This window comes from Cupressus sempervirens, chromosome 7 (assembly GCF_028749045.1).
Source record: "Cupressus sempervirens isolate cs-2001-9-10 chromosome 7, ASM2874904v1, whole genome shotgun sequence".
In the NCBI taxonomy this organism is placed as follows: Eukaryota; Viridiplantae; Streptophyta; class Pinopsida; order Cupressales; family Cupressaceae; genus Cupressus; species Cupressus sempervirens.
The window spans coordinates 513,825,493-513,851,093 of NC_143124.1; the positions used below are offsets into that span (position 1 = coordinate 513,825,493).

The following is a 25,601-nucleotide window of genomic DNA, read 5'->3' on the forward strand; positions in this document are numbered from 1 at the left end:
GGGGCTACACATAACTTCATTGATGCACTGTTGGTAGCCACAAGAGGTTTATAGACTGAGGAGCATGCTGGGTTTAGAGTCATGTTAGTTAATGGTGACAAATTATTATTCACTCGAAAGATATCTAATGTTCACATCAAGTTTGGAGATGGCTATGAGTTGGAGGATGAGTTCTATGTAGTAGACATGGGAGACTACGATGTCATCCTCGACATGACATGGATGGCCTCGCTAGTTGAGTTCACACTCAACCTAGCAAAATTGGAGATGAGATTCCAGCATGAGGGTAGAATTGTTGTACTTAGAGGACCTTCAGATGGGAGTTGTAGAGTAGTCTCTTTGAGGAGAATGGAGAGACTTTTTTCGCATAATGACATAGAGTGGGCAGCAGAATGTTTCATTATGCTAGCTCCACAGGAGCCATAGGTAAAGAGTCATCCACCAGATATCCAAGAGATACTTGATAGGAACACCAAAGTATTTGGCTATTTTCCGCATGGGGTGCCTCCTGACAGGGGGATAGAGCATGTAATTGAGCTTGAGGAGGGAGCCAAACTGGTCATGATTACTCCCTATCGTCATCCTAAGAAGCACAAGGATGAGATAGAGAAGACAATCATCAAGCTATTGGAGATGGGGCACATTAGGCCTAGCAAAAGCCCTTTTGCTTCAATAGTAGTTCTATTGAAGAAGGATGGGATGCTGCCCATGTGCATCAATTACAGGGCACTGAATAAGAAAACAATTAAAAACAGGTAGCCCATTCATAGGATTGATGAGCTGATTGATGAGTTGCATGGTGCACGCTTCTTCACCAAAATCTTTTTATGATCCGGATACCACCAGATCAGGATGAGAGCAGAGGACATCGAGAAGACAGCCTTCCTATATCACTATGGCCACTTCGAGTTTATGGTTATGCCATTTGGGCTAACCAATGCACTTGCCACATTTGAGAGTTGTATGAACCAGGTGTTCAGGGGGCAGTTGAGGAGATTCGACTTGATCTTTTTTTATAACATCTTGGTCTTCAGTAAGACCTAGGAGGAGCACTTGCAACATTTGGAGGTGTTATCTATTCTGGATAGAGAGTCATTGTATGCCAAGGAATCAAAATGCGAGTTTGGCATGACCGAGCTCCTTTACCTTGGGCATATCATTAGTGTAGATGGTGTTCGGTTTGATCCTTAGTTACCGATTCGGGATACGAATCCGATTCGGGCACGTGAATCGGATCCGTGGATTCGTGATTTTTTTTTTTTCCCGATTTGGATTCGTGGAGGATTCGTGAATATATATATATATATATATATATATACACACTAGTAACAGATATATATATATAGAGAAATATATATATATATATATATATATTTCTCTCATTTATTAGTATATATAATGCATAAAAAGGTCATTTTAGCACTAGAAAGCCAAAAAATATATTTAAAAAAGTCATATTAAATAATTTAGACTCACTTGAACCTGTCGATCCTTGAGGATTCATGCTGGATCCTTGAGGATTCGTGTCTGGATTCATGCAGATCTGGGCAGGATCCTTGTTTTACACAGTGGATTCGTTAGGATTCATGGCCCACGAATCCGGACGAATCCACTGTGTAAAACAAGGATCCTGCCCGGATCTGCACGAATCCAGGCACGAATCCGGATCCGGATCGGACCCGAATCCGGATCCGGCCTCTAGGGCACGAATCCGGTAACTAAGGTTTGATCCCAAAAAGATTAGAGCTGTTGTGGATTGGCCTACTCCCACAAACCTCACACAGCTTAAGGGTTTCTTTGGTTTATGTGGTTTTTATAGGAGGTTTGTTAGGGGATTCTCACAGATTGCCGCAGCTTTGACAAATCTCACCAAGAAAGGAGCCTTCACATGAACAGAGGCAGCGCAGAGATGTTTTGACCACTTCAAATAGGTAATGTCATCTTGTCCGGTTCTAGATCTTTACGAAACCATTTGAGCTTCAGTGTGATGCTTTAGGAGATGGGATAGGGGCAGTATTGATGCAAGAGAGACACCCCATTGCATTCGAGAGTAGGAAGCTCCAAGGAGTTGAGAGGAGCTATTCTATCTACGATAGGGAAATGTTGGCCATAATGCATGCGTTGGCCAAGTTCCGATCTTGTTTGGTAGGTGGGCTTTTTGTGATCAAGACTAATCACAATAGTATTAAATACTTGATGGGCTAGCGTGATCTTAATGATCAACAGCAGAAATGGGTTACCAAATTGCAAGCCTATGATTTTGACATAGAGTTTGTCAAAGGTAAGAAAAATGTGGTGGTTGATGCTTTATCTCGGAGACCTCACTTATGTGCTCTAGCTTAAATTTTAGGAGACTGGAGAGATTGTATTGCAGCGGAGTATATAGAAGATGATTGGGCTTCTGGGATAGCTGCTTGCACCCTTTACGACGACAGGTATGCGGTGTTGGATGGGTTAATCAGATTTTAGGATAGGATTTATTTGATTCCTATATCACAGTATAGAGAGATTTTGAGGGTATTTCATAATGCGCCTACAGCTGGACATCCTGGGGTCTTCAAAACTTATAGGAAGATCCATGAGAGATTCACCTAGAGGGGACTCAAGGATGACGTGCAGAGATTTGTGAGAGAGTGCGTGGTGTGTTAGCAGAATAAGGGAGAGCACACTTTTCCCGCAAGATTGCTTCAGCCCTTGCCGATTCCCAAGAGGAAATGGGAAAGTATTTCGATGGATTTCATCATCGTGTTACCACAAGTGCAAGGGAGAGATTACATCTATGTGGTGGTAGACTGCTTGACGAAATTCACTCACTTCTTTGCTATTCCATCCACTTACACAGTAGCACAGGTGGTAGATCTTTTCTTCAGAGAGATATTCAAGTTACATGGGCTGCCTAGATTCATAGTTAGTGACTGTGATAGTAAATTTATGAGTGTTTTTTGGTAGGAATTTTTTAGGTTGTGTGGTACAGATCTTACACCCAACACTAGTTATCATCCGCAGATAAATGGTTAGACGAAGATTGTGAATAAATGGGTGGCGGGATATTTGAGAAACTATGTGAGTGCACAATAGAGAGCTTGGGTCAAATGGTTGCATATGGGAGAGTATTGTTATAATACCACTTATCATATGTCCATCAAGATGACTCCTTTCATGGCACTGCATGGTTATGAAGCACCTAGCTTCATTGACTTAGTTTTGGGGACAACAGAGTGCCCAAAGCGAAAGACTTATTCTAGGATAGTTAGGATATCCTGAAAGTGCTCAGGGAGAACATACAACAGGCTTAGAATCAACAACAGTTGTATGCTGATCAGCACAGGGTAGAGTGCAGTTTTGAGGTAGGGGATATGGTTTACTTGAGGCCACAACCATAGAGACAGTCATCGCTCAAGAAGAGTGGAGCCGAGAAGCTGAAACCTAGGTTTTATGGCCCCTACAAAGTGATTGGCAAAGTGGGTGAGGTCACCTATGAGATTGAGCTTCTGGAGGGCAGTCGAGTACATAACATGTTTTATGTGTCGAGACTTAAGAAAGCCATTGGTCAACGAATTGTGCCTTGTGCAGATTTGCCACCATTGGATGAGGAGGGTAAGCTTGTGTTGGTCTTTGAAGCTATTCTGGATACCAGAGAGAGGACTTTTAGGAATAGGGTAGTCAAGGAATACCTTGCTAAGTGGAGAAACCTGCCAGAGGAGGATGCTACTTGGGAAAAAGAGCAGGTATTGCAGCATCAAGAATGTAGATTGCTTGAGGACAAGTAATTTCAAGGGGGGTAGACTGTAATGTCCCCTACTTAATGTGACCACTAGGGTCAATAGATTAGCCTATGACAGGAGTTTCTGTAGGCTAATGAAGTGATTAGGGAGCTCATTTGACAGTATTTGTAGGAGTTGCTATTTTTAGTAAGTTAGTGGGAGTCAAGTGATATGGAAATTTCCAGTGTTTGGCTTGGTGGATTTGGTTGAGCTCTTTCCAATGAGCTATCATACATGGTATTCTGAGTTCGACTGTTATATGATTTTAATGCTGAAGTTAATTTACTTTATTATAAAGTGATAATTAAATAAAAGACTTATAAATTAAGTCACTTTATTATAAAGTTGTTTTAAAAAGGTGTTTCCCATCTATTCCACATTGCTTATGCAAATGAAGTCGACTTCTTGGAGGACTTTATATTCTTTTGGCTGGAATGAGTTGGATATGCTTGGATAATATTACTATTATGCTATTGGATTTCTAGGAAATCTAATTGTTGAGCTTGGAGGACGAAATCCCTCTTTGCTAGCATTCTCTTCACCATTGAAAGAGACAGTCAGGAGGATTATTGGGTGTTTTCATTCAGGAAACACAGTGGGATTTATTGGTGATCTCACACATAATTTAAGAGCTCTAAAGTTCAGGTCATGCAACCATGAATAGTGTTTGCTACGGTATGTGTGAATAATGTTCTTGCTACAGTGTGTGTGACTAGTGTTTTTTCTACAGTACTGTGAATAGTGTTTTTGCTATAGTGCATGTGAACAATGTTTCGCTACAGTGCTCGTGAATAGTGTTTTGCTATAGTATCGTGAATAGTGATTTTTCTACAAGGTTGTGAATAGTGAAATTGCTACAGTGTTGTGAATAGTGTTGCTACAGTGTACAAACAAGTTGCATTGAGTTTCTTGTCCACTTCGCCGGTTAAAGGTTGGGACGTTGTCATTTCATCTACAGATCACTACAACATCTACTTCTAGGTTCCTTCCATCATACTGTTCATTTTAGGCATTGTAATTGTTAAATACCAATCTGAGTATTTGCTACAGCCTATAAGGCAATTGTATGTAAACATTTCTATTATAAAATCAATATTTTATCAGAAAATAAGGAGTTTCTAGACTTTGCATATTTATTGTTGTATTTGCTAAGTGTTTGTCAAAATGCCATGTTGAAAATAACACTCTAATTGATAATACTTAGTAGTCTGCAAGTCTCCCCTAAAAAAACAAAAAAGGGGTGGTTATTACACTTTGTTGGTATATTGTTTTGACAAACCACTCCTCAAAACTTTACATGGTTTGAATTGATATATCTGGAATCCTAGATAGAAGTCCACAGTTGCACAGGCTGCTTATTGCCATCTTTGTCTCTAACAAGCAATCGTAATTGTTCATGCCATATGCCTCTTGTGTATCAATAGAATAAGAACATATGCATTTACAATGAGTAATACTTGAACCTTTGTTTTTTCGCCTTCTGTATATGTAGACACAAACCCCTCATGTATTTTCTTTGCTACATACTTGAACCTTAGTTAGTATATTGTCTTGACAAACCACTCCTCAAATCTTAACATGGTTTGAATTGATATATCTGGAGTCCCAGATAGAAGTCCACAGTTGCATAGGCTGCTTATTTGCATCTTTGTTTCTAACAACCAATCTTAATTGTTCAGGCCATATGCCTCTTGTGTCTCAATAGAACAAGACCATGTGCATTTACAATGAGTAATACTTGAACCTTTGTTTTTCACCTTTTGTTTGTAAAGACACAAACCCCTCATGTATTTTCTCTGCTACATACTTGAACCTTTGTTGTTCACCTTTTGTTTGTAAAGACTAAAACTTGTCATGCATTTTCTCTATTACATACATTGCATAGTCAAATGGTCGTGGCTCAATCATTTGAATATCAATAGCTAATACCATGGGCAGTATGGTTATGAAGTCAAAAAACTTCAACATCTCCTACTTGGCCACAAGAGAAATAGGTATACTACAAGCATGGTTTGAACGATTCTATATTTGAAAGTTGGGCCATCTTCATTTGAGGGGACCTTGTTTTCCTCCTCTTTCTAAATGGATATCTAGTTTCCACCCTTTGTATCTTGTAACTTGTATCTTACCTAGCATATTCATCTTCAAGTTCTCTGAAAGATGGGGGCAGGTCCAATGATTGATCAAGGTTGAAAATCTCAGCTAGGGCATTTGCAGATTGATATATGAAATTGTTCTTCTGAGAATTCAATATCCATCTCCTCTTTGAATGGTAATTTCTAACTAATATCTAGTAATTCAATGTTCACAAAAACATTGGGGGTTGTAAGCCTATCTAGATTCATTTTCATGGATGGAAGATAGGCACTGGGTTGTTCCTCTTTAAGTAATGGAAAAGAAATAATTCATACCCTACTTCTCTTACGAACTTGAACCTATCCTCCAGTTAATCCCTTTCAGGACATGTTGCTTCGATCTCCGTGACCTTGAATTAGAAGCATGCGTCTGATCCATCATGTCTTGATTAAGTTTCCTGTTAGGGGTTTTTCTTCTCCCTTTGGTTTCTTTCCTTTCGATTCCCCAATTCTGGCTGGTCTTTTCTTTCCTGATATGCTTGAAGCTTCCAATATTACAATTCTGCAATCAGTGTTTGCATCGGAACAATGACTTTTGTAAATCCTCTCTTTGCAAATTGGCTCTCACAACTCTCGACTATTAACCACACTTGTATGTAATGATTTCACCTAAATTTGAAGCAATCTAATGATCTTAATGCCCCGTGTGAATCCTTTAATTCATCCGATCTGTGTATTTAATTATATCCTTTTATAGTTTCTTGAAAATTGAACAGTTGATATGACAACTGTTGAAATTACCATAAGATATACCGATCAAGTTTGTTTTTACGTGCCATCAATATAACTCACCATTCACTATATCCCAATAGAGCTATGTATTCCTGATCATCGTTATAGGCTATATCACTTCACTCGTCAGTCATCATTGTGACTTCCATTTTGTTATTCCATAGTGAAAAGTTGCACCGATGAAATCATCAACATAATTCTTCCCGATGCATTTGTTTCATCACTATCGACATATGTTTTGATGATATGGTTTGCAAGACGTTTTTCGGCATATTTTTTCCCAATTGCATCATCCTTGAATCATCCATCACTAAAGGTCTTATTGACGTCCTTCATCCAACTGCTATTCCATTGGCATGTGTTTCCCTGATGATCTCATTGGGTATTAACATAACATATCAATCATGCTCTCGATATAATATAGCTATGCTGATGCCTTTCTCATCGATGTAGTTTTCCTTGATGTGTTATCCCTGTGTTACTGCATCGGTGTAGGTTTTACCTATCCTTTTGCTATGGGCTGTTCAATTGCTCTTTTATTGGCATACATATTCCCTATAGTTCCATTGGCTATCGGTATAGGATTTTCACTGTACTTCTGATAGTTAGGAGCTATGTTGATGACCTTTGATCGGAGCGACTCTCTGATGTATTACCTTCATGTGTTCTATCAATGTATGTAATGTCCCCTTGTTAGCATTCATAGCATGATGTTGCCGTTAGTCTATTTCCCCACGGTCCCGTAGGCTAACCAGGACATTAAAGGGGCTTAGAGGCTATTTGGCCTAGTTAGTTTCAGTTGCAGGTCTTTTTGAGGGGTTTTGAGGCAACTTTGGGCATACTTACTATTTATAGTAAGTCATCTTGGCTATGGTCGGACATCCAGTGGCAGTGGTATGTCGATGTTAATTGTTTAAAATCGGCAAGAAGACTTGTTTATCATTGATAAGATTTGTTATGCATTCATAAAGCTATTTTATAAAGTTAAATTTAAATATTTAACTTTATTAATGCATAGACTATAGTTTGTGGGAAATATTTAAATTAAAAGAGTCCCCTTTATTTTATAACACATTGGAGACATAAGAACATAAAGGGAGTGATGTTTTATCCCACATTGAGAAAACGAAGGATTGAGCTCTTGTGGGAACATTATAAAAGAAAGGGAAGAGCTTCTTTTTAGTATGGTTGGAAATATCAAAGAAATTGGAGAATTTTCTGGAGGTTATGTCTCAATAGTTTGAAGGATGAAATCCCTTTAAGCTGAAAATCTTGACGCCATTGAAAGATATGGTCTTGAGATTCAACAGGTTAGCAATCCGAAAAAGCAGAAACGAAAAAGCAGTCCGAAAAAGTGGAACAAAAAAAGCAGGTGGAAAAAGCGGAATCGAAAAAGCAAGCGGAAAAAGCAGAACTGAAAAAGCAGGCGGAAAAAGTGGAATCGAAAAAGCAAGCGGAAAAAGTGGAACCGAAAAAGCAGGCCGAAAAAGCAGCTCGAAAAAGTAAAGCAGAAGGGGCAGCATTGAAGGAAAATTATTACAGCCATCTACAACCAGTTTCCCTTGTTAGTATTGTTTTTTTAGGGTATTATAAGTTTCAGCTGTAAGTGTGCATTATACCAGCATTGTCATTTTGGTAATCCATGTAAATGCCAAAGTCTTGGCCATATTTCATGATCGTTGTATTAGAAATTTGATTGCAATAAAAAAGATAATAGTTGCTGGTGTCATTTAAGCAATTCAATCTCATTATTTATCAGCTAGATAGTTTGCATACCAACTGTTTGCAAAAATGCCAGTTGGCTGTAGGTGTTCTTTTCTCATGCTTAGATCATAATATATGCACTGAATATTGTCAAAATTAGGAGCACACTCATGTTAGGTCATTGTGTAGTTCATTGTAATCTTCTATCACTAGATTTTCATTGATGCAAATTGGAAAAAGTCATTTAAAGTAAGCTGAAATACTATATCAATCATATGTCTCTTGCATGTGAATTGTTTGACAAAATTCTTTGAGCCTTCAATCAGCATCTTTGAGAGTAGATTTGAGGAGGGTTATTACAGTGGTATCAGAGCTTGCTTGCAAAGTGTTTGACGAAATGTCAAACAACTGAAGTATACAGATTTTTGGTATTTGAAGCAGTTATAACCTGTTGGGATTATTACAGTGGTATCAGAGCTATAAGTCCTACCATCCTGTGGAGGTTTTATTTGGAATAGCCAGATAGAGAGAAAAAAATGTTTGACAACATGTATATCAGTCCGGATCAGGGAAAGGAAAGATTCTTACAGATATTAGACACCTTGGCACAGGGACAACGATTAGCAGAGCAGAGAGCACAGGAACAGAGTCAAAGATTGGAGCTTATGATGCAGATGATAGCTCGTCAAATGGGGTTGAATGCTAATGTGGGTGGAGGAAATAATCAGAATGGTAATAATCAAGATGGGACACGTAATGGAGGTGAACAAGTTGGGAACAATTTCGGTCATGCACCCCAGCAAGCTAGGACAGTGAGTTTGAGGCCCATAATTCCCACATTTCCTCTTGGAGCCCTAGAGCAGCTCGTACCAGAGCCCCAGATCACTGATATACAGGACCAGTTGAAGAGAGATTGGGAAGCCGGAGGTCCAAATTTTACTGTTACAATTACCTTTAGGGAGTATATAGATGTGCAGATGAAGCATATGCCACGTGGACATGACAGGAACCAGAGCTATGAGCTATGGAAGAAAGTAGGGAAACTTCAGTTACCATATTATGATGGCTCGGGGAAGTCTACAGCAAGAGCTTGGGTTCAAAATCTTGACACATACTTTCAAATGAACCCTATGCTTGAGGAAGAAGCTATTAAGTATGCAGCAATTCACCAGGATGGGTTAGCACATGAGTGGTGGCATCATGGTATGGTCACTATGGGTCATGCACACATTACCTCATATGTGGAGTTTAAGGAGAGACTGATTGAACGTTTTGATAGGCCTAAGGATCGTACCTTCCTTATGACAGGCAGAAACTTGTATGAGGAGTTTAACAGACATGCTGATTCGATACAGGGAGACATTAGCATATCTTCAGGTAATGGTTTACCTACATCATCTTCACAGGTAGAAGGGGTTACAGACGTTGTGCAGGTTGAGCCAGAAGGTGATATCACAGGCACACCGGATTGTGCGATTGACACAGATAGTGATTCCAGTACAGTTGGGCTGGATGAAGTTACAGTAGTTGAGTATACTATCAAGTTTGAGGATAGTACAGTTGATCAGAAAGTGAGCATTCAGGACTTTGCAGAAAGTGAGTATCATGCACAGTTGGATGCTTCTTCACATGAGATAGAGGCTAGTAGCTCTTTACTTGGTTTGGCATACCAGCTGAAGACAAGGGACAAGAATATTGTCACGGCTTTATCTCATCATGATAGGATACATGGATTGATTGAGAATCACATTTGGATGATTCAACTGTAGGAGAGACAGAAAGGAGTCACAACAGGTTCTTCTTGTGACGACTTACAACAGATCAACGAAGGCATGGAGGCAATGAAGTTGGCTCTCTAGGATTCTGAGAGACATGTGGACAAGCGTTGTCTTGAGGTGAGTTCAGTTCGGGAGTTAGCACATATAGGAGGGACTCAGTTTCCTTTTACAGTCGGGTCACATATTGATGATGATATGAGTACCTCTAGCATTCACACTCCGGATTCAGAGACTGCAGACAGGTGCGTGAAGTCAGTTGGTATTGTACACATTACTTAGGTGAGAAGTTTACTTGAATTGCCAGTCGATTTCCGTTCATAGATTAGATGTTGGGATCCTTATCTTAGTACTTGGGATCGTTTTGACCGGAGATATTTATCATTCTTTGGTAGTAGTATCTGTTGCACCATCATGGACTTGATTAGTAGCTTGCCAGGTGTAGTTCTCATCCATGCCAGTAGCTTGTTTGATGCTGGAATTAGTTTTTACACACTTTTATTGGGCATTGTTCATGTATCCAATCGACCATTCTTGTTGGAATGGGTTGATGATCTCTCAGATATGACAAAGTTTATAGAAGAGTCCCAGGATTTGATTATTACAGATGACACCCAGGGGGATGTTGTGGACAGTTTTGAGGACTTAGTCTCCTCAACAGTTTCCTTTGATACAGAGGTTTATGTTGATGCCTCAGTCACTCCATTTGATGAGACAAGTTCAGCAGTTGGACTGCAAAATTTGGATGGCAGTATTACAGATTATAGCCATTCTGAGGTTACTCCTTTGGAAAGTGTACCAGGGGTAGAGTATAGGAGTTTGACTAGTCAGCACAATCATGTGTCTAGTCAGCTGAGAGTTTGCGAGCGAGACATTTCTATCGCTTGCGAGCATTTCGATGCTGCGCGTCAATTGTTAGCAGTTTATGGATGGGGTTCTCCTGCTAGTGATGAGCAGGGAGGCAGTTATCTTTCCTTGATAGAGATCCACTCTTTATGGGAGGTTATCTGGTTTTTGAGACAGAATTATATGCAGTTGGTAGCCGATAGAGATTATCTTATGCAGTGGGGGAGTACAGCATATGACGCATTATTGGTCAAGGAAGATGAGGTGAGTAAGCTTACTCAGCAGCTTGAAGTGACTTCTGAGTTTCTTGAGAGTACACAGTTGGCTTTCGAGGAGTCACAATTTCATTTAGCTAAGGTGACCGTGGAGTTGGAACGACTTCAGTCTTTACCAGATTCTGTACAGTCACTGACCGTGGTGTCTAGTGATCTGAGGATGTCCATGGTCGAGGTTGATAAAGGTAGTGGAGATGAGGATATATCTATCCATGACACTAGTATTGGCATATTTGGTCCATTTCCACTGGAGGCAGGTTCAGCTGAGTTGGGCGCTGCAGATGAGCATTGTGGTATGTTTGACTTGGAGGGCACAAAGACTAGTGATGTTGTTGTTGATTCTGCACTCTTGGCTATATCATCCTCTGACTTAGCTGATGATCAGTCACAGTTGGTTGTATCACGTCTGCAGGATGAGTCTTTGACTGGGATTGGTTCTTTTTACCGGCATTATACTGTAGGATATGTTCATCGGTTTGCTTTTGATCCATGTGTTGAGGAGTTGATGGCAGACAGGTTTGGTCTGGGCTCACGTTTTTGCTATCTACCGTGTAATGAGTATTCACCATCAGCAGTGCATGGGTGTTATGGTTATGAGACAGTGACCGATGATCTGCAGAGTTGTGTTAATTGCAGTAGGTGTGCAGTGTGTGGATTCTCTGTATTTGGTGCAATTTCATGCGGGAGTATTCATCGTTGTTGCAGAATTGTATTGTACATTTCACATAGGCTAGTGGGATGTGTTGATGGTATTTACTATGTTGGCAGTTTGGGTTATCTACTCTACTTGGGTTTTGATATTTCGAGAGCTTGTTTCTCATGGGTTCCTAACTTTGGAGTTTGGGTGAGTTGTATTCGCCAATTTGATTATGGATTCCTCTTGGTTAATTTTCAGAGGTTGTTGCAGGAGCCTATCTTGACTGACAGTAGTATAGTTCATGACTACATTTGGGATCCAGGTGGATTGATTGAGTTGTTGTTCGACCATTGCTTGGGGACAAGCAATTTTGGGAAGGACGGACTGTAATGTCCCCTTGTTAGCATTCATAGCATGATGTTGTCGTTAGCCTATTTCCCCACGGTCCCGTAGGCTAACCAGGACATTAAAGGGGCTTAGAGGCTATTTGGCCTAGTTAGCTTCAGTTGCAGGTCTTTTTGAGGGGTTTTGAGGCAACTTTGGACATACTTACTATTTATAGTAAGTCATCTTGGATATGGTCGGACATCCAGTGGCAGTGGTATGTTGATGTTAATTGTTTAAAATCGGCAAGAAGACTTGTTTATCATTGATAAGATTTGTTATGCATTCATAAAGCTATTTTATAAAGTTAAATTTAAATATTTAACTTTATTAATGCATAGACTATAGTTTGTGGGAAATATTTAAATTAAAAGAGTCCCCTTTATTTTATAACACATTGGACACATAAGTTACGTAAAGGGAGTGATGTTTTATCCCACATTGAGAAAACGAAGGATTGAACTCTTGTGAGAACATTATAAAAGAAAGGGAAGAGCTTCTTTTTAGTATGGTTGGAAATATCAAAGAAATTGGAGAATTTTCTGGAGGTTATGTCTCAATAGTTTGAAGGGCGAAATCCCTTCAAGCTGAAAATCTTGACGCAATTGAAAGATATGGTCTTGAGATTCAACAGGGTAGCAATCCGAAAAAGAAGAAACGAAAAAGTAGTCCGAAAAAGCGGAACCGAAAAAGCAGGCAGAAAAAGCGTAATTGAAAAAGCAAGCGGAAAAAGCGGAACTGAAAAAGTAGGCGGAAAAAGCGGAATTGAAAAAGCAAGCGGAAAAAGCGGAACCGAAAAAGCAGGCTGAAAAAGCAGCTCGAAAAAGTAAAGCAGAAGGGGCAGCATTGAAGGAAAATTATTACAGCCATCTACAACCAGGTTCCCTTGTTAGTATTGTTTTTTTAGGGTATTATAAGTTTCAGCTGTAAGTGTGCATTATACCAGCATTGTCATTTTGGTAATCCATGTAAATGCCAAAGTCTTGGCCATATTTCATGATCATTGTATTAGAAATTTGATTGCAATCAAAAATATAATATTTGTTGGTGTCATTTAAGCAATTCAATCTCATTATTTATCAGCTAGATAGTTTGCATACCAACTGTTTGCAAAAATGCCAATTGGCTGTAGGTGTTCTTTTCTCATGCTTAGATCATAATATATGCACTGAATATTGTCAAAATTAGGAGCACACTCATGTTAGGTCATTGTGTAGTTCATTGTAATCTTCTATCACTAGATTCTCATTGATGCAAATTGGAAAAAGTCATTTAAAGCAAGCTGAAATACTATATCAGTCATATGTCTCTTGCATGTTAATTGTTTGACAAAATTCTTTGAGCCTTCAATCAGCATCTTTGAGAGTAGATTTGAGGAGGGTTATTACAATGTATGGTCGCCCGATGTAGTCATCAGTAGGATCTGTGACAATTGATCCCACTTCTTTTGTAATCTTTCATTCTTCCATCACTATCACTTTGTCGATGTGTTTCATTTCATTGCTGTCCATATTGTTTCCGTCATAGTTTAAAATACCGGCGAAATAACGCCAAAATCGCGAGTTATCGCGAGTGGGCAGGAAAAACGATAAAAACGCGAAAAAACTCGGCAACGTTTTTTTCAAAAAATCGCAGCGTCTTTTTTGGAATAAAATCGCAAGTAAACGAAAAACACGGCAGTTAAAATCGCAGTCAAGGAAAGTCAACAGAAAATGACATAAAAATTAGGTTTGATGTATATGGTCGACATGAGTTTTAGCATTTAGGTCATTTTCTCTCGCCGACGGGTTTTAGACTCGACTGGTCTTCACTGCATCAGCACGAGGGATGAAAGAAGATTGGTTTTAGACTCGACTGGCCTTCACTGCTTCAGCACTGGTTTGTGAACATGCCTTCGAAGACATACTCCTGGGTGTATTTGCCTGAGTTTCCCGACTGTGTTCTACTATTACAAACAAATATAAATAAATTATAATACTATATTTCTGATATTCATTTTCTATGTTTCCCGACTGAAGATTGAATAATATTACACACAAATATAGATTAAATAGTTGTATTCTGTTACCTCTGTAATATTATTTTCATGACCCACCTTTCACTTGATTATTCCAATTTCCAACCATTGTTCTTTGCATACATTTCCTTTCAACCTTGAGAAACTTCTGAATTTTTCCAAAAAAGTGCTCAACATTTAGAAAAAGCTCAATGAAAGAGAATGCCAATCTGTGGGTTAATATAGAGTCCTTATAATTTTATAGTCTGACAATGAGAGTTTCTCCTCACGCATTTGAATTTTCCATTATATTTACTGTCTTAGCTTAACCACAGTTATGCCTAATAAGGATCTTTAATAGTAATTGGCATTCAGTAACATAATATAATTTTTAAAGTTTTAATTTGTAATAAATTGATTTAGATGTGTTATAACTTGTTATCTTGTAGAAGGTAATGTAACTCTGCATGATGATTTTTACTTTGGAATGTAATCTGATTTTTCGTTCTTGTACAGTGGACTTGTGTGTGTCACTGAAACAAGATGACTGGTGGTGGCAGAGCAAAGGACCCTTTATGGAAACATGGTATCCCAGGAGCAAACAAAGGAGATATCCAGTGTATCCATTGCTCTAAATGCATGACTTCAGGAATCAGCCGATTGAAATATCATCTTGCAAAGATTCCATGCAATGATATTACACCGTGTCTAGTGTGTCCAGAAGAGGCTACAAGAGAGGCTATGGAAAGCCTTCAACAATATGCACAAAGTAAGGCAGCAAAAAAGAGGATATTCGAGGCCATGGCAGCCCCAATGGGGACTTTTAGTTCTACAGGATCACAAACAGGTGGAGAAAGTTCTTCTTCTATTGGGCCTCAGATACGGGGATCGGGAAGTGTGAGTGGGTCTTTAGCAGATTATTGGGTTCCACGTAACACTCCTGGTGCTCAACCCAGCTTACTAGGTACTGCATGGAACAAAGAGATGCACGAAAAGACAAAAGTGGCAATTATGAGATTTTGGGTGCGGAATGATCTTTCCTTCAATGCTTTATGCAGTCCATATTGGGATCAAGTGGTAACTTCTATTTTTTTGTCTGGTAAGGGGTTCAAGTCCCCAACTCCCTATGAGGTGAGTGGGCCGTTGTTAGATGACGAAGTAAGAAACATTCATCATCTTGTGGAAGAGCAAAGAAGAGTTTGGGAATAGAAAGGTTGCACTATTATCTCTGATGGGTGGACTGATGGCAGGAATAGGACACTCATCAACTTTCTAGTTGCTTCAGGGGGGCAGTTGGTATTTCTAAAATCAGTTGATGCCTCTGATCAAGTGAAAAATGCAGAAAATTTGTGTAACATGTTGGATGAGGTGGTAATAGAAGTGGGACTGGCTAATGTCATCCAGATTGTGACTGATAATGCAGCTGCGTATGTGGCAGCCGGTAGACTTCTGATGGAGAGACATCCCACACTGTTTTGGAGCCCTTGTGCTGCCCATTGTCTCGACTTGCTTCTTGAGGATCTAGGGAAATTGAGCTGGGTGGAGAAGGTGGTTGAAGATGGAAGGAATATTGCGAAGTACATCTACAATCATACATGGGTCTTGAGTCTTATGAGAAAGCACACTAGTGGTAAGGATCTTGTACGAGCAGGGGTCACACGCTTTGCTACTAATTTTCTAAATTTGCAAAGCATATCAGAGACATTGTTAAACCTTAGGCGCATGTTTCTTGATAAGAAATGGTTAGAGAGTCCTTATGCCAAGAAACCTGAAGCAGAGAAGATTGTGAGGATTGTGTTTGATAGTAGCTTTGAAAAGCTAATGGAGGAGACCCTCAAAGTAAGTTTTCAAATCTTAATTGATGATTTAGAATTTAATTTTGAAATATTTTCGTTGGCTGATTTTGTATGTTTTATTATGTCCAGGTATCAGAGCCGTTGGTGAAGGTTCTACGAATTGTGGATGGGGATAAAAACCCCATGGGGTTTCTATATGAGGCTATGGATAGCGCAAAAGAGGCCATTCAGCAATTGTATAGGTCAAATGAGACCAAGTATAGACCCGTATGGAACATCATTGATCGTAGGTGGAACCGACAACTCCACCAACACATTCATGCTGCTGCCTACTACTTGAACCCCAAGTACTATTTTTCCAACAGTTTTAAAGCAGATGCAGAGGTTCAAATTGGCTTGGACACATGTATTCGAAGATTGGTTGCTGATACGAACCTCTGAGACATCATACTTGATGAGTTGTAGAGCTACAAGAGGGAAGAGGGGCCATTATTTTCTTCTCCTGATTGCAAGCGTAGGAGATACACTTTGCAGCCAGGTAAAAAAGAACTTGCGTTTACTTTTATCATACCATTTATTTCACTCGTGAAGTTTATTGGAAGTTTTACCGCATCATAAATATTTTTTAAAACCTTGCAGATCTGTGGTGGGAAGATTATGGTGCCACAACGCCTAATCTTCGACAAGTTGCCATCCGAATTTTATCGCAGCCTTGTAGTGCTTCTGGCTGTGAGAGAAATTGGAGTACTTTTCAAAACATACACACAAAGAAACGTAATAGGTTGACTCAAAAACGCCTAAATGACTTGGTCTATGTGAAGTACAACCTTCTCTTGCACGAGAAGAAGGTGAAAGGGCAAGCTTCATATGCAGCACTAGACTTGGATGACATTGATCCATATTCAGCAGATTGGATTGCTCCTCCTGATGGTGAGGGTGCAGATGAGGATGTGGGTGAACCTTTATTGACAGATGAGCAGTTAGCTGAGTTTGAGATGGAGGCAGATGACTGGGATGCAGATGTGGCAGCACATGAGGTGAAACCTGAGCTTGGTCATCCATCAGAGGCTTCTGTGGAGTGTGAGGCACCTGTTGAAGATGTTGCTACAGCAACTACTTCAACACCACTCACCCAGCAGCAGCGATCTTTTTTGAGTTTTACTCGTAGACGCAATTTATGATTGCTACTTTTAGTTTTCATTGATACTAAAACTTGAACTTAATATGTATTCAGAAGTTGTTATTTCGAACTTTCATGGAGTTTGATTGCTATATGTATTGAACTTATTTATATTTTGATGTTATACAATTATACTTGTTTTTCGGTTTATGATTCTATTACTATGTTAATCTACTAAGTTTTAATTGCTATGAAATTATGAATTATTGTTTAACTTAGAACTTTGCTTCATATATGGTAGATATCTCAAATCATTATATGTTCACAGTTCTACAAATGTAGTGTGTATGTATGCATTTTAAAAAATATTTTAAGAAATTTTATATTTTCAAATGTTCGATAAAAGTGCCGATTTATTGCCGAATACTTTGCCGAGTTTTTGCCGATTCCGATATTTTCACAATTTTTGGGTCAGCCGAGATATTGCCGATACCGAATTTTTAAACTATGGTTTCCGTAACAGTATGACTTCTGCCGATTTGTCTTATCCGTATAGTGTATTCTATTGGAATAACAACCATAATCTCTTGCTGACTTGTAATGCTATACCAATGATCCTATGGTAAGTCCTTGCAATTGGGGTAACTCCTCAGGAGTCTTGCTGATTTTGAATCTTTATAACATCGTTATTCATTTGTAATCAGTAATGCCAATAGTTCAATCTGTCCTGCAGTACAACAAGCTTTAAAGCAATAATTCCTTTGGTTGAGACAAGTATGCTTCATAAAATGTGGAATCGTTATGCAATTCTCATTAAAAAACTCCTATAGCTTCAAGATTTGGGGAAGAATGTTGGATGGAAAAGCTTGGTGATGACCTGAGTGCGCTGCATTTGACTGTACTTTTTGTGTAATAAGAACTACAAAAATGTGTGAATTTTGGGATTTTAACAAGTGGGATACTAATTATCGAAACATCTTGCTCCTCATCAATCTATGATAGTACTCCACCAATTTAATTATATGCTTACCAACACTTTCAAGTAATATGATAAGTAGATTTACTTTTCTAATCTTAATTTGACTTCTGATGTAGATACATGGCTTTAATTTTTTGAAATATGTCCTAATACTTATATCACTCACTTAACTTGGTAAGTGGTCACTGAAGTGTAAATGTTCTTATACTTCAGCAAAAGAAATCCCTTCTCCAGAGTTTTGATTTTGTAATCTGTGATCCAAGTGGATATCTGAACCTTGCATTTCGTATAACCAAGAGCGGATTAGTTGAGGTAATTTACTATTTTTTAGTTTTCTTTATTGGAAACTCTTTTGCTATCTTTATGTTTTATATTTCTCCTCACTTTTGATTAAAGTTTTCACTTGATGCATAAATTGACAATCTAATTTTATTATGTATTTTAGCTCAGGGATGAGGCAGCACAGACGTTAACATACATGAATACATGTAAGGATAGAGGGTTTGAAGAGGTGTTCATGACAAAAATAGACTTTGCTGCAAAGTTTGACTACTATGCCAGGTATTTAAACAATGACGCAAAGTAGTGTTTTTAGCGACACTGCCATTCTGTAAGGCTCAATGAAGAGTATGGAAATGTCCATATTTATTATCTATCTTATATTACTATTTAGTGCTGTAACCAAAAATACATTATTTGTTTACATAAAATTTCTTCTAAATGTGTTAACACAGTTTTTGTAAACATAAAATTTCCACATATTCAGTACACTTAAATTCTGGCTCATCATAGATGTAGCCACAAGGTATCCGATCGATGGTGAAACATATATTGGGATGGTGTTGTATGTTATCTTAACCTATATGGAAGATTTTCAACTCGTTTTTGTTCTTATCAGGAGCTGATATGCCTTGGCATTACTTTATATGTCCGTAATTCTTTACAAATATTTTTTTGGTAAAAATTCTTTACCATTTCTTCTTCATATTTATCTAGTTTAGACAAGAAAGGATCTGATATTGTTTAATAGATGCAATTGTAGAACTTTAAAGAATGAATTTCCTTCTGCACTTACAGTATCATAACAACACCAATAATCTCAGGACTGACCTCTGGTCTTCCAATCCAATTTTGCTATTTAAAAAAAATTTAAAAATATGCTTAAAGATGGACGATTATCCTCTCTTTTTTGGTCTTATGAGGAGCCGATTTCCATTGCCATTACTTTATATGTCCACAATTCTTTACAATTAATTCATTGGAAAAATTCTTTAAAATTTCTTGCTCGTATTTCTCTAGTTTAGACAAGGAAGGATTTGGTATTGTTAATGTGCTTGCACTAGCATAACAACACCCATAATCTCAGGTCTGTTGTGTGGTCTTCTAACTCAATTTTGCTCTATTAAAAACTTACCTTGGCAATTCCATCACCATTGTCAAGTTTAAGCTTATAGTTTTGCTTTATTGTTTGGCTAACAGATAGAAAGGTTTTTCCTTAGTTTCTTAATTTTTTCTATTCTTGTTTGTATTGTTACCAAACATTGTCTTGCTTGCATGATTAGTTTTTGAATTTTTTTTTCTTTAACCTTGAACACTTAAATGAGTCCTTAATGATCATACTAATGATATAACCTGAATGAATACAATCCATTCAATTTATTTACTTATTTCCTCTTCATGGTGGCATTCTTGAAGTGGGAATGTCTTTCATTGTGTTCATACGTTTTGGTATAGAAGCATCGGATAAGATTTCCTTTGTCTCAACATCTGCCTCTTATATTAAAGAATCATCTTCTTGCTCTCGTGTTGTGATGTTTCACAGTTCTGCTAAATGCTGAATTATTTATTTGCTCATTACCCGTCTTGCTTTATTGGTTGGTAGAAAAGCTTCCTTCAAGTTTTAACTTGAAATTCCAATTTTCATAACAATTTTTAGATGACCACTTTGCTCATCAGTTTATGGTAGAGATACCCTTTGACATGCCTTTTGGCCACCATTTCAAACATCTTGATCACAGTTTCTATAATATTCTCAATTACTGCTCACTCTTATCTTTCCATAGTGCTTGGCCCCACCCATGAGTCAATTGCATCTTTGAAGAAAATTAACAATAGTAAAACAAAGATTTGTAAATTAAATAGCTTTGAAACGCTGAACCATATTAATTGACTGATAGTATATATTTTGTGGAAGCTTCCATTAGGAGAAGTGTGTCCTACTGGGAAACTGGAACATGTTACTGGAAAATAGGTTTCAGCTACTGGTAAACAGTTTTCAGTAATAGCTTTTTTCAGTTCTTGGAATGATCTGGATTCTGTACCATATGTCTTCCACTCAAGACCAAATCATATCCTATCTCCAATTAATGTCAAATCATATCAGACTCTGCTCAAGTTATATGAATAAGATTATATCCATCTGTAGAAATCTTGCACAGTTAAAGATATCTCTGTACCTTGCACTTGTTGATAGGACAGGCAGTATGGCTGCTCTCTAACCACTTTGCAACAGCTGGTATGACCAGTTTCTATGGTTTATGGTCTTCCGTGAGAGAATTTTCTGATGTAGACTGTAATGTCGCCATTTTTGATAGTATCGGAGTTTGAGAGATTAGCCTATTATTGTGATCCTTGTAGGCTAATTATTGTGTATAGAGGGTCTTCTGATGCAGTGGCTTGGCTTGTAAGGGTTTTATCCTCTCCATAATTCAGTAAGTTACAGGTTGGTCTTCGTTTGGCTTAGATCGGACTTCATTTGGGCTGAGTTTTGCTTGCTTACTATTTGTGGTAAGTTGGGTGTTGATTGAGATGGACACTTTCTATTTTTAAAAAATGGATTTGGTCACATGGAGAAATAATAGGCATGACTCCTATTTCAGACGGCATATTTAAATGATGAGTATTTTGGGAGTTATAATATTTTAGTGGCCACATTATTATTAAATCATTAAATGATTTATTATAAAGTTATAATTTAACTTTATAATATCACTTAAGTTGAGGGTTGAGTAATCATTGGAAGGGGCCATTTATTTTATTAATATTATGCCAAGCCAATTATTAAATGTTGCTAAAAGAGTTAAGTTGGAAAGTTTCAAGAGTTGAGTTCTTTTGGGAAACTTTCACAATTTCAAAAGTTGAGTTCTTTTGGAAACTTTTGTCAACAAAGGCATTATAAATATGAGCTCATTTTATTGGGAAAAGTATGCTTAGTTTATTTTCTTTTCTTTTGATGCCTTTGTGACTTTTTCTGAGGTTCTGAAGTTTGTGCCCTTGCTGAAGTATAAGGGTTTGTTCTGAAGATTTGTTATCCAGTGCTGAAGTATAGTGGAAGATTGTCTGAAATTGGTAGTGCAAATTGCTGTTGAAGTATAGCAATTTGATTTGTCTTCTCAACCGTATTAACTGTGCAAGAGAAGCAGATATTTCGTCTATTACATGCTAACTGCGATCTGCCTTAAGTTGGAGAGAGCATACTGTTGTACGTTGTTCCTCATACAAATCTATTGCAATTTAATATCTACGGCAGTCACCTACAGGGTTTTCATTTAATTGCAAATTTCATGAGAGTTGTAGTTATGTGTTTCAGTCATTAGATTGCATGCAAAGTGTTTGTATAAATAAATGTCTATTGGCTGTAGATGCGCATTTCACAGGCTGAAGTCATATGTATGTATTTGAATGGTCAAAAAAGAATTCACTCTTGTACTTCAGCTTCTTCATTTGGACCTCTAATAACCATTTGTATGCATCTAAACTAAATTTGAACCATTACAAGCAAGGAGAAGTAATCTAAAGATAGAAGACAACAAGATAGAGATTTCATGTAGTGTTTGACGAAATGTCAAACTATTAATCTTGTGAAGGAAAATTGATGTTTAATTAAGCTATCACTTGTTGAGGGTTACTATAGTGGTATCAGAGCGGTTTCCTACCATCCTGTGGGGGAGGAAAATATTATTTATTTTAGATCTGTTGTTGTGATTGGAGTGATCAGCACTGTTGTTATTTCCAGCTATGGATAGATACATGAGGCCTAATAGTTCCAGGAGTTGGTAGAGTAGTGAGGAAGATAGTAGAAAATTAAATGCTTTGAGACAGAGCATGGAGAAATTTAAGCTTCATCAGCAAAGGTTGGCGGAGAGCTTGTCGAATCGTGAGACGGTTGAGAGAGCTGTGAGATACATGGTTTCCGCTTTTAGAAGGTTGGCAGGAAGAAGGCTTGAGTTTTCCTCAACAGTTGTCCACGATGCAGATGTACCTATATTTAGTATGACACCTGCTAATCCTATCTGTAGTCTTGATGATGGACTTATTTCATAGGGACATGTGGTTGTGTCAGTAGCGAAGGATAGTGGCACCGAGCTTCAGCAGGTTGAGGCTCCCAGAGATGTTCCTGTAGTTAGTGCAAAGACAGTTGATGTAGTTGTTACCACTGATACTTTAGCCTCTCTTGAGGATGGTCTTGTTATTGGAGACTTACATTTCAGCTATCATAGTGTTACTCCAATATAGGAAGCAGTTGCTTCCTCAGGTGGGGCCGAGGCACGTATGGAGTCACCTAGCTGTGATGTTGGTGATTTGGGTGTTACAGTGGAGTCAATAGATGTGGGTTCATGCTCTAGTGTTGTTGATTCATAGCTTGGCATGGAGTCATGTGTGCAGAGTCCGATTGACAACAATTGAGGCTCTGTCAGGTGATGGGGATGCAAATACTATGGACACGTCTGATGATTTGTTGGATGATCCTATGAGTTGCTCCAGGTATGATACCCCTTGTCAGATATTGGGTGATGACTCCGAGGAGGTTTTGGATGAGTCCCGGGATTGATGTTTACATGATCTTACAATTGAGGTGAAAGTTGAGACATGTGAGGAGATTGATATTGCGAGGGCTTCCATTTCTTTGGATGAGGAGTTGTTTGATGTACATAATAGTTGTATTCTGATGGGGAGTTGTGCGAGGAAGATAACACACATATGAGTGAGCTTGTGATGGGTAGTTTTGATTTAGTTTCCTGTCACAGTGCAATTAGTGAGATAGAGAGCTTGCATAGGAGTCAAGGGTTACAGAGGCATCATGTGACTAGTTAGCTGAAGGTGAGTGATAGTCACATTTCTTCAGCTCTTGAGCATTATGATGCTATTTGTCAGATGCTAGCTACATTTGGTTGGGGTGCTCATATGTTTGATGAGCGTAGTGATAGTACTCTTTCTCTAGCAGAGATTCATGCGCTTCAAGAGGCTGTCAGGATCTTGAAGCATAGTTACTCTCAGTTAGTTGCTGTTAGGGATTACCTTCGGGAGTGGGGTACCACCTGTTATGAGATGTTGTTAGGGAAAGAGGAGGAGGTAGTTGAGCTCACCCAGGAGCTTGACATGACTGTGGACTCTCTTTAGTATACTCAGTTGGCTCTTCAAGAGTCACAGTCATAGTTGGATGAGGTTACCGTGGAGTTAGAGAGGGTACAGTCGACACCAGCCCCAGACCTTGTTCAATTACATATTGTGGTTGGTGGTGAGTTTACTTCCACAATTGGGGATGAGGGACGTGATGATGTGGCAGACACATCCGTCTAGCATATGGGTGCAGTAGGTACAAAGGAGGTGAGAGCATCAGGGGAGACTAGCTCTCATGTTGATCTACTTCCTTCTACCAGAAGTAGATCTATTTCTTCATTTCGTACAGCTAGTACCATTGGACAGATGGCAATGCCACATTTCCAGAGGGATCAGTTGTGGGTCACAGGAGAGCAGGTTAATGCTTCCACATATAATTTATACTGCACAGAGTCTTTCATGGAGTATCTTTTGGAGAGTTCAAATGTGCAGGAGGATTTGTACAAAGTGTCTGAGAGTACTCATCTGAGGCTCTCGTGCCATTAAGAGGTTGGTGGGAAAGATTGTAGAGACTGTAACAAATGAATTTTCATAACCAATTTAAAGACACCTAAAGATCTAATATCTTCTAACTTATACAAAGTAACTGATTCCATTTCACATGACAAAGACTTCTTTTAACAATAATAGGAAATAACTGTATTAATATTCGGTTATTACTAATCCAACTGTATTTTCATGATCAGTTGATATAACGAGAAACATAGTCACTGTAAACAATTTAACAATTCCTAATTAATAACATATTCAGCTGAAAAATAAGCAACGCCTATCTTCCTTAACTAAAATCATGCTTAACTGAAAGTATACATATTCTTATTCAAATTTAGATGGCAATTAACTACCCTAATTGAAATAAAAAGACTATCTAATATTCATGCTAAATGATTAACAAGTAAAAGAGTGAAAAACATACAATAATAATGGAGGATCCTTTATTTGTTTGTGTAAGCTTTGGCATTGGTGAGAGGAGAAGTATTGGCATAGGCTTAACCTCCCAACCTTGGACCATACTTATCCCCTCACATCCTAACATATTAGAATGACCCTCCCTACCTCGGGATTAGGCTTGGGATGTTCTTCAATCCAGCGATCCAAGTTACCGGGTGGTTTTGAGTGCTCAATCAGTTATACCTATATAACTGATGTCTACGGACATCAAGTGATCATATAATGACACATATGCCTATAAATTACTTTGGCCAAGGATTTTTGATGGGTGCATGGACCCGATCACCACTACTCGACTTGACAACAGATTCCATTACCAGGACAAGCATGAGCTATTAAGTGTTTCATTACTTAGATATTCTATTTGATTTTCATTCTTGGTTCTTGCAAGTTAACTCCACTTCTTCACCATTTCATGGCTTCTTTGCCGGTGAATCCTAGGTGCCTGAAAGATTATGATCATTCTGTTTTATTTACACCTCTTCACCATTTCATGGCTTCTTTGCCAGTGAATTCCTCAGTGTCTATAAGATTATGAGCATTCTGTTATTATTTACACCTCTTCACCATTTCATGGCTTCATCACCGGTGAATCCTAGGTGTTAGAGAATCTAAGAATATTTTGATTTTTGTTTCGGAAATTATAATAGCATGGTTATTGATGTTGATTCATATAATCATTTAAGTTTCTACAACTACCATTCGATTTCATAAATGATGTTACAATCACAAAGATAAAACTGAGAAGATCTTCAATGAACTCTATGAAATGCAAGAGACCATCAGCAAGGTATTTGTATTAAAACAATGTATAGTCGGCTACAGTCGGACTTCTACTTAGAAAAAGAAGAATTATGAAATACGAAGATACGTATTGTATTAATTTCAGTCCTAGCCTTGTAAAGCCGGATGCAATCGGACTTATACTTAGAAAATAAAGGAATTATGAAACACGAATGCATGTATTCATGTCCTAAGATTGGGCTTGAGGTTTGTCTGGACGTGGCTCCTCCCGTCCTCGGCCGGAACTCCTGTTGGCTATTTGTCTCGCCTGTTGGTTTGAGATTTGATTTGCAGATTGCAAAATGTTGGTGGAGTAAGGGAAGA

The 25,601-nt window shown here is 38.3% G+C and overlaps 1 protein-coding gene and 1 pseudogene across 3 annotated transcripts in view; both read left to right on the forward strand.

The window, feature by feature from the left end:
• The window catches only part of LOC149547785 (nucleolar protein), a 227,357-nt gene that overhangs the window by 76,872 nt on the left and 124,884 nt on the right, over positions 1-25,601 (forward strand). For both annotated transcript variants that reach the window (XM_089791838.1, XM_089791839.1), the window contains exons 8-9: positions 18,357-18,455; positions 18,589-18,704. In XM_089791838.1, the coding sequence (XP_089647964.1) occupies positions 18,357-18,455; positions 18,589-18,704 (215 nt within the window). The remainder of the gene's footprint in view (positions 1-18,356; positions 18,456-18,588; positions 18,705-25,601) is intronic.
• On the forward strand, positions 14,691-17,225 carry LOC149547786 (uncharacterized; annotated as a pseudogene). Its single transcript, XR_016354225.1, has 4 exons — positions 14,691-16,087; positions 16,174-16,467; positions 16,510-16,582; positions 16,684-17,225. The product of XR_016354225.1 is annotated as an uncharacterized LOC149547786 (transcript).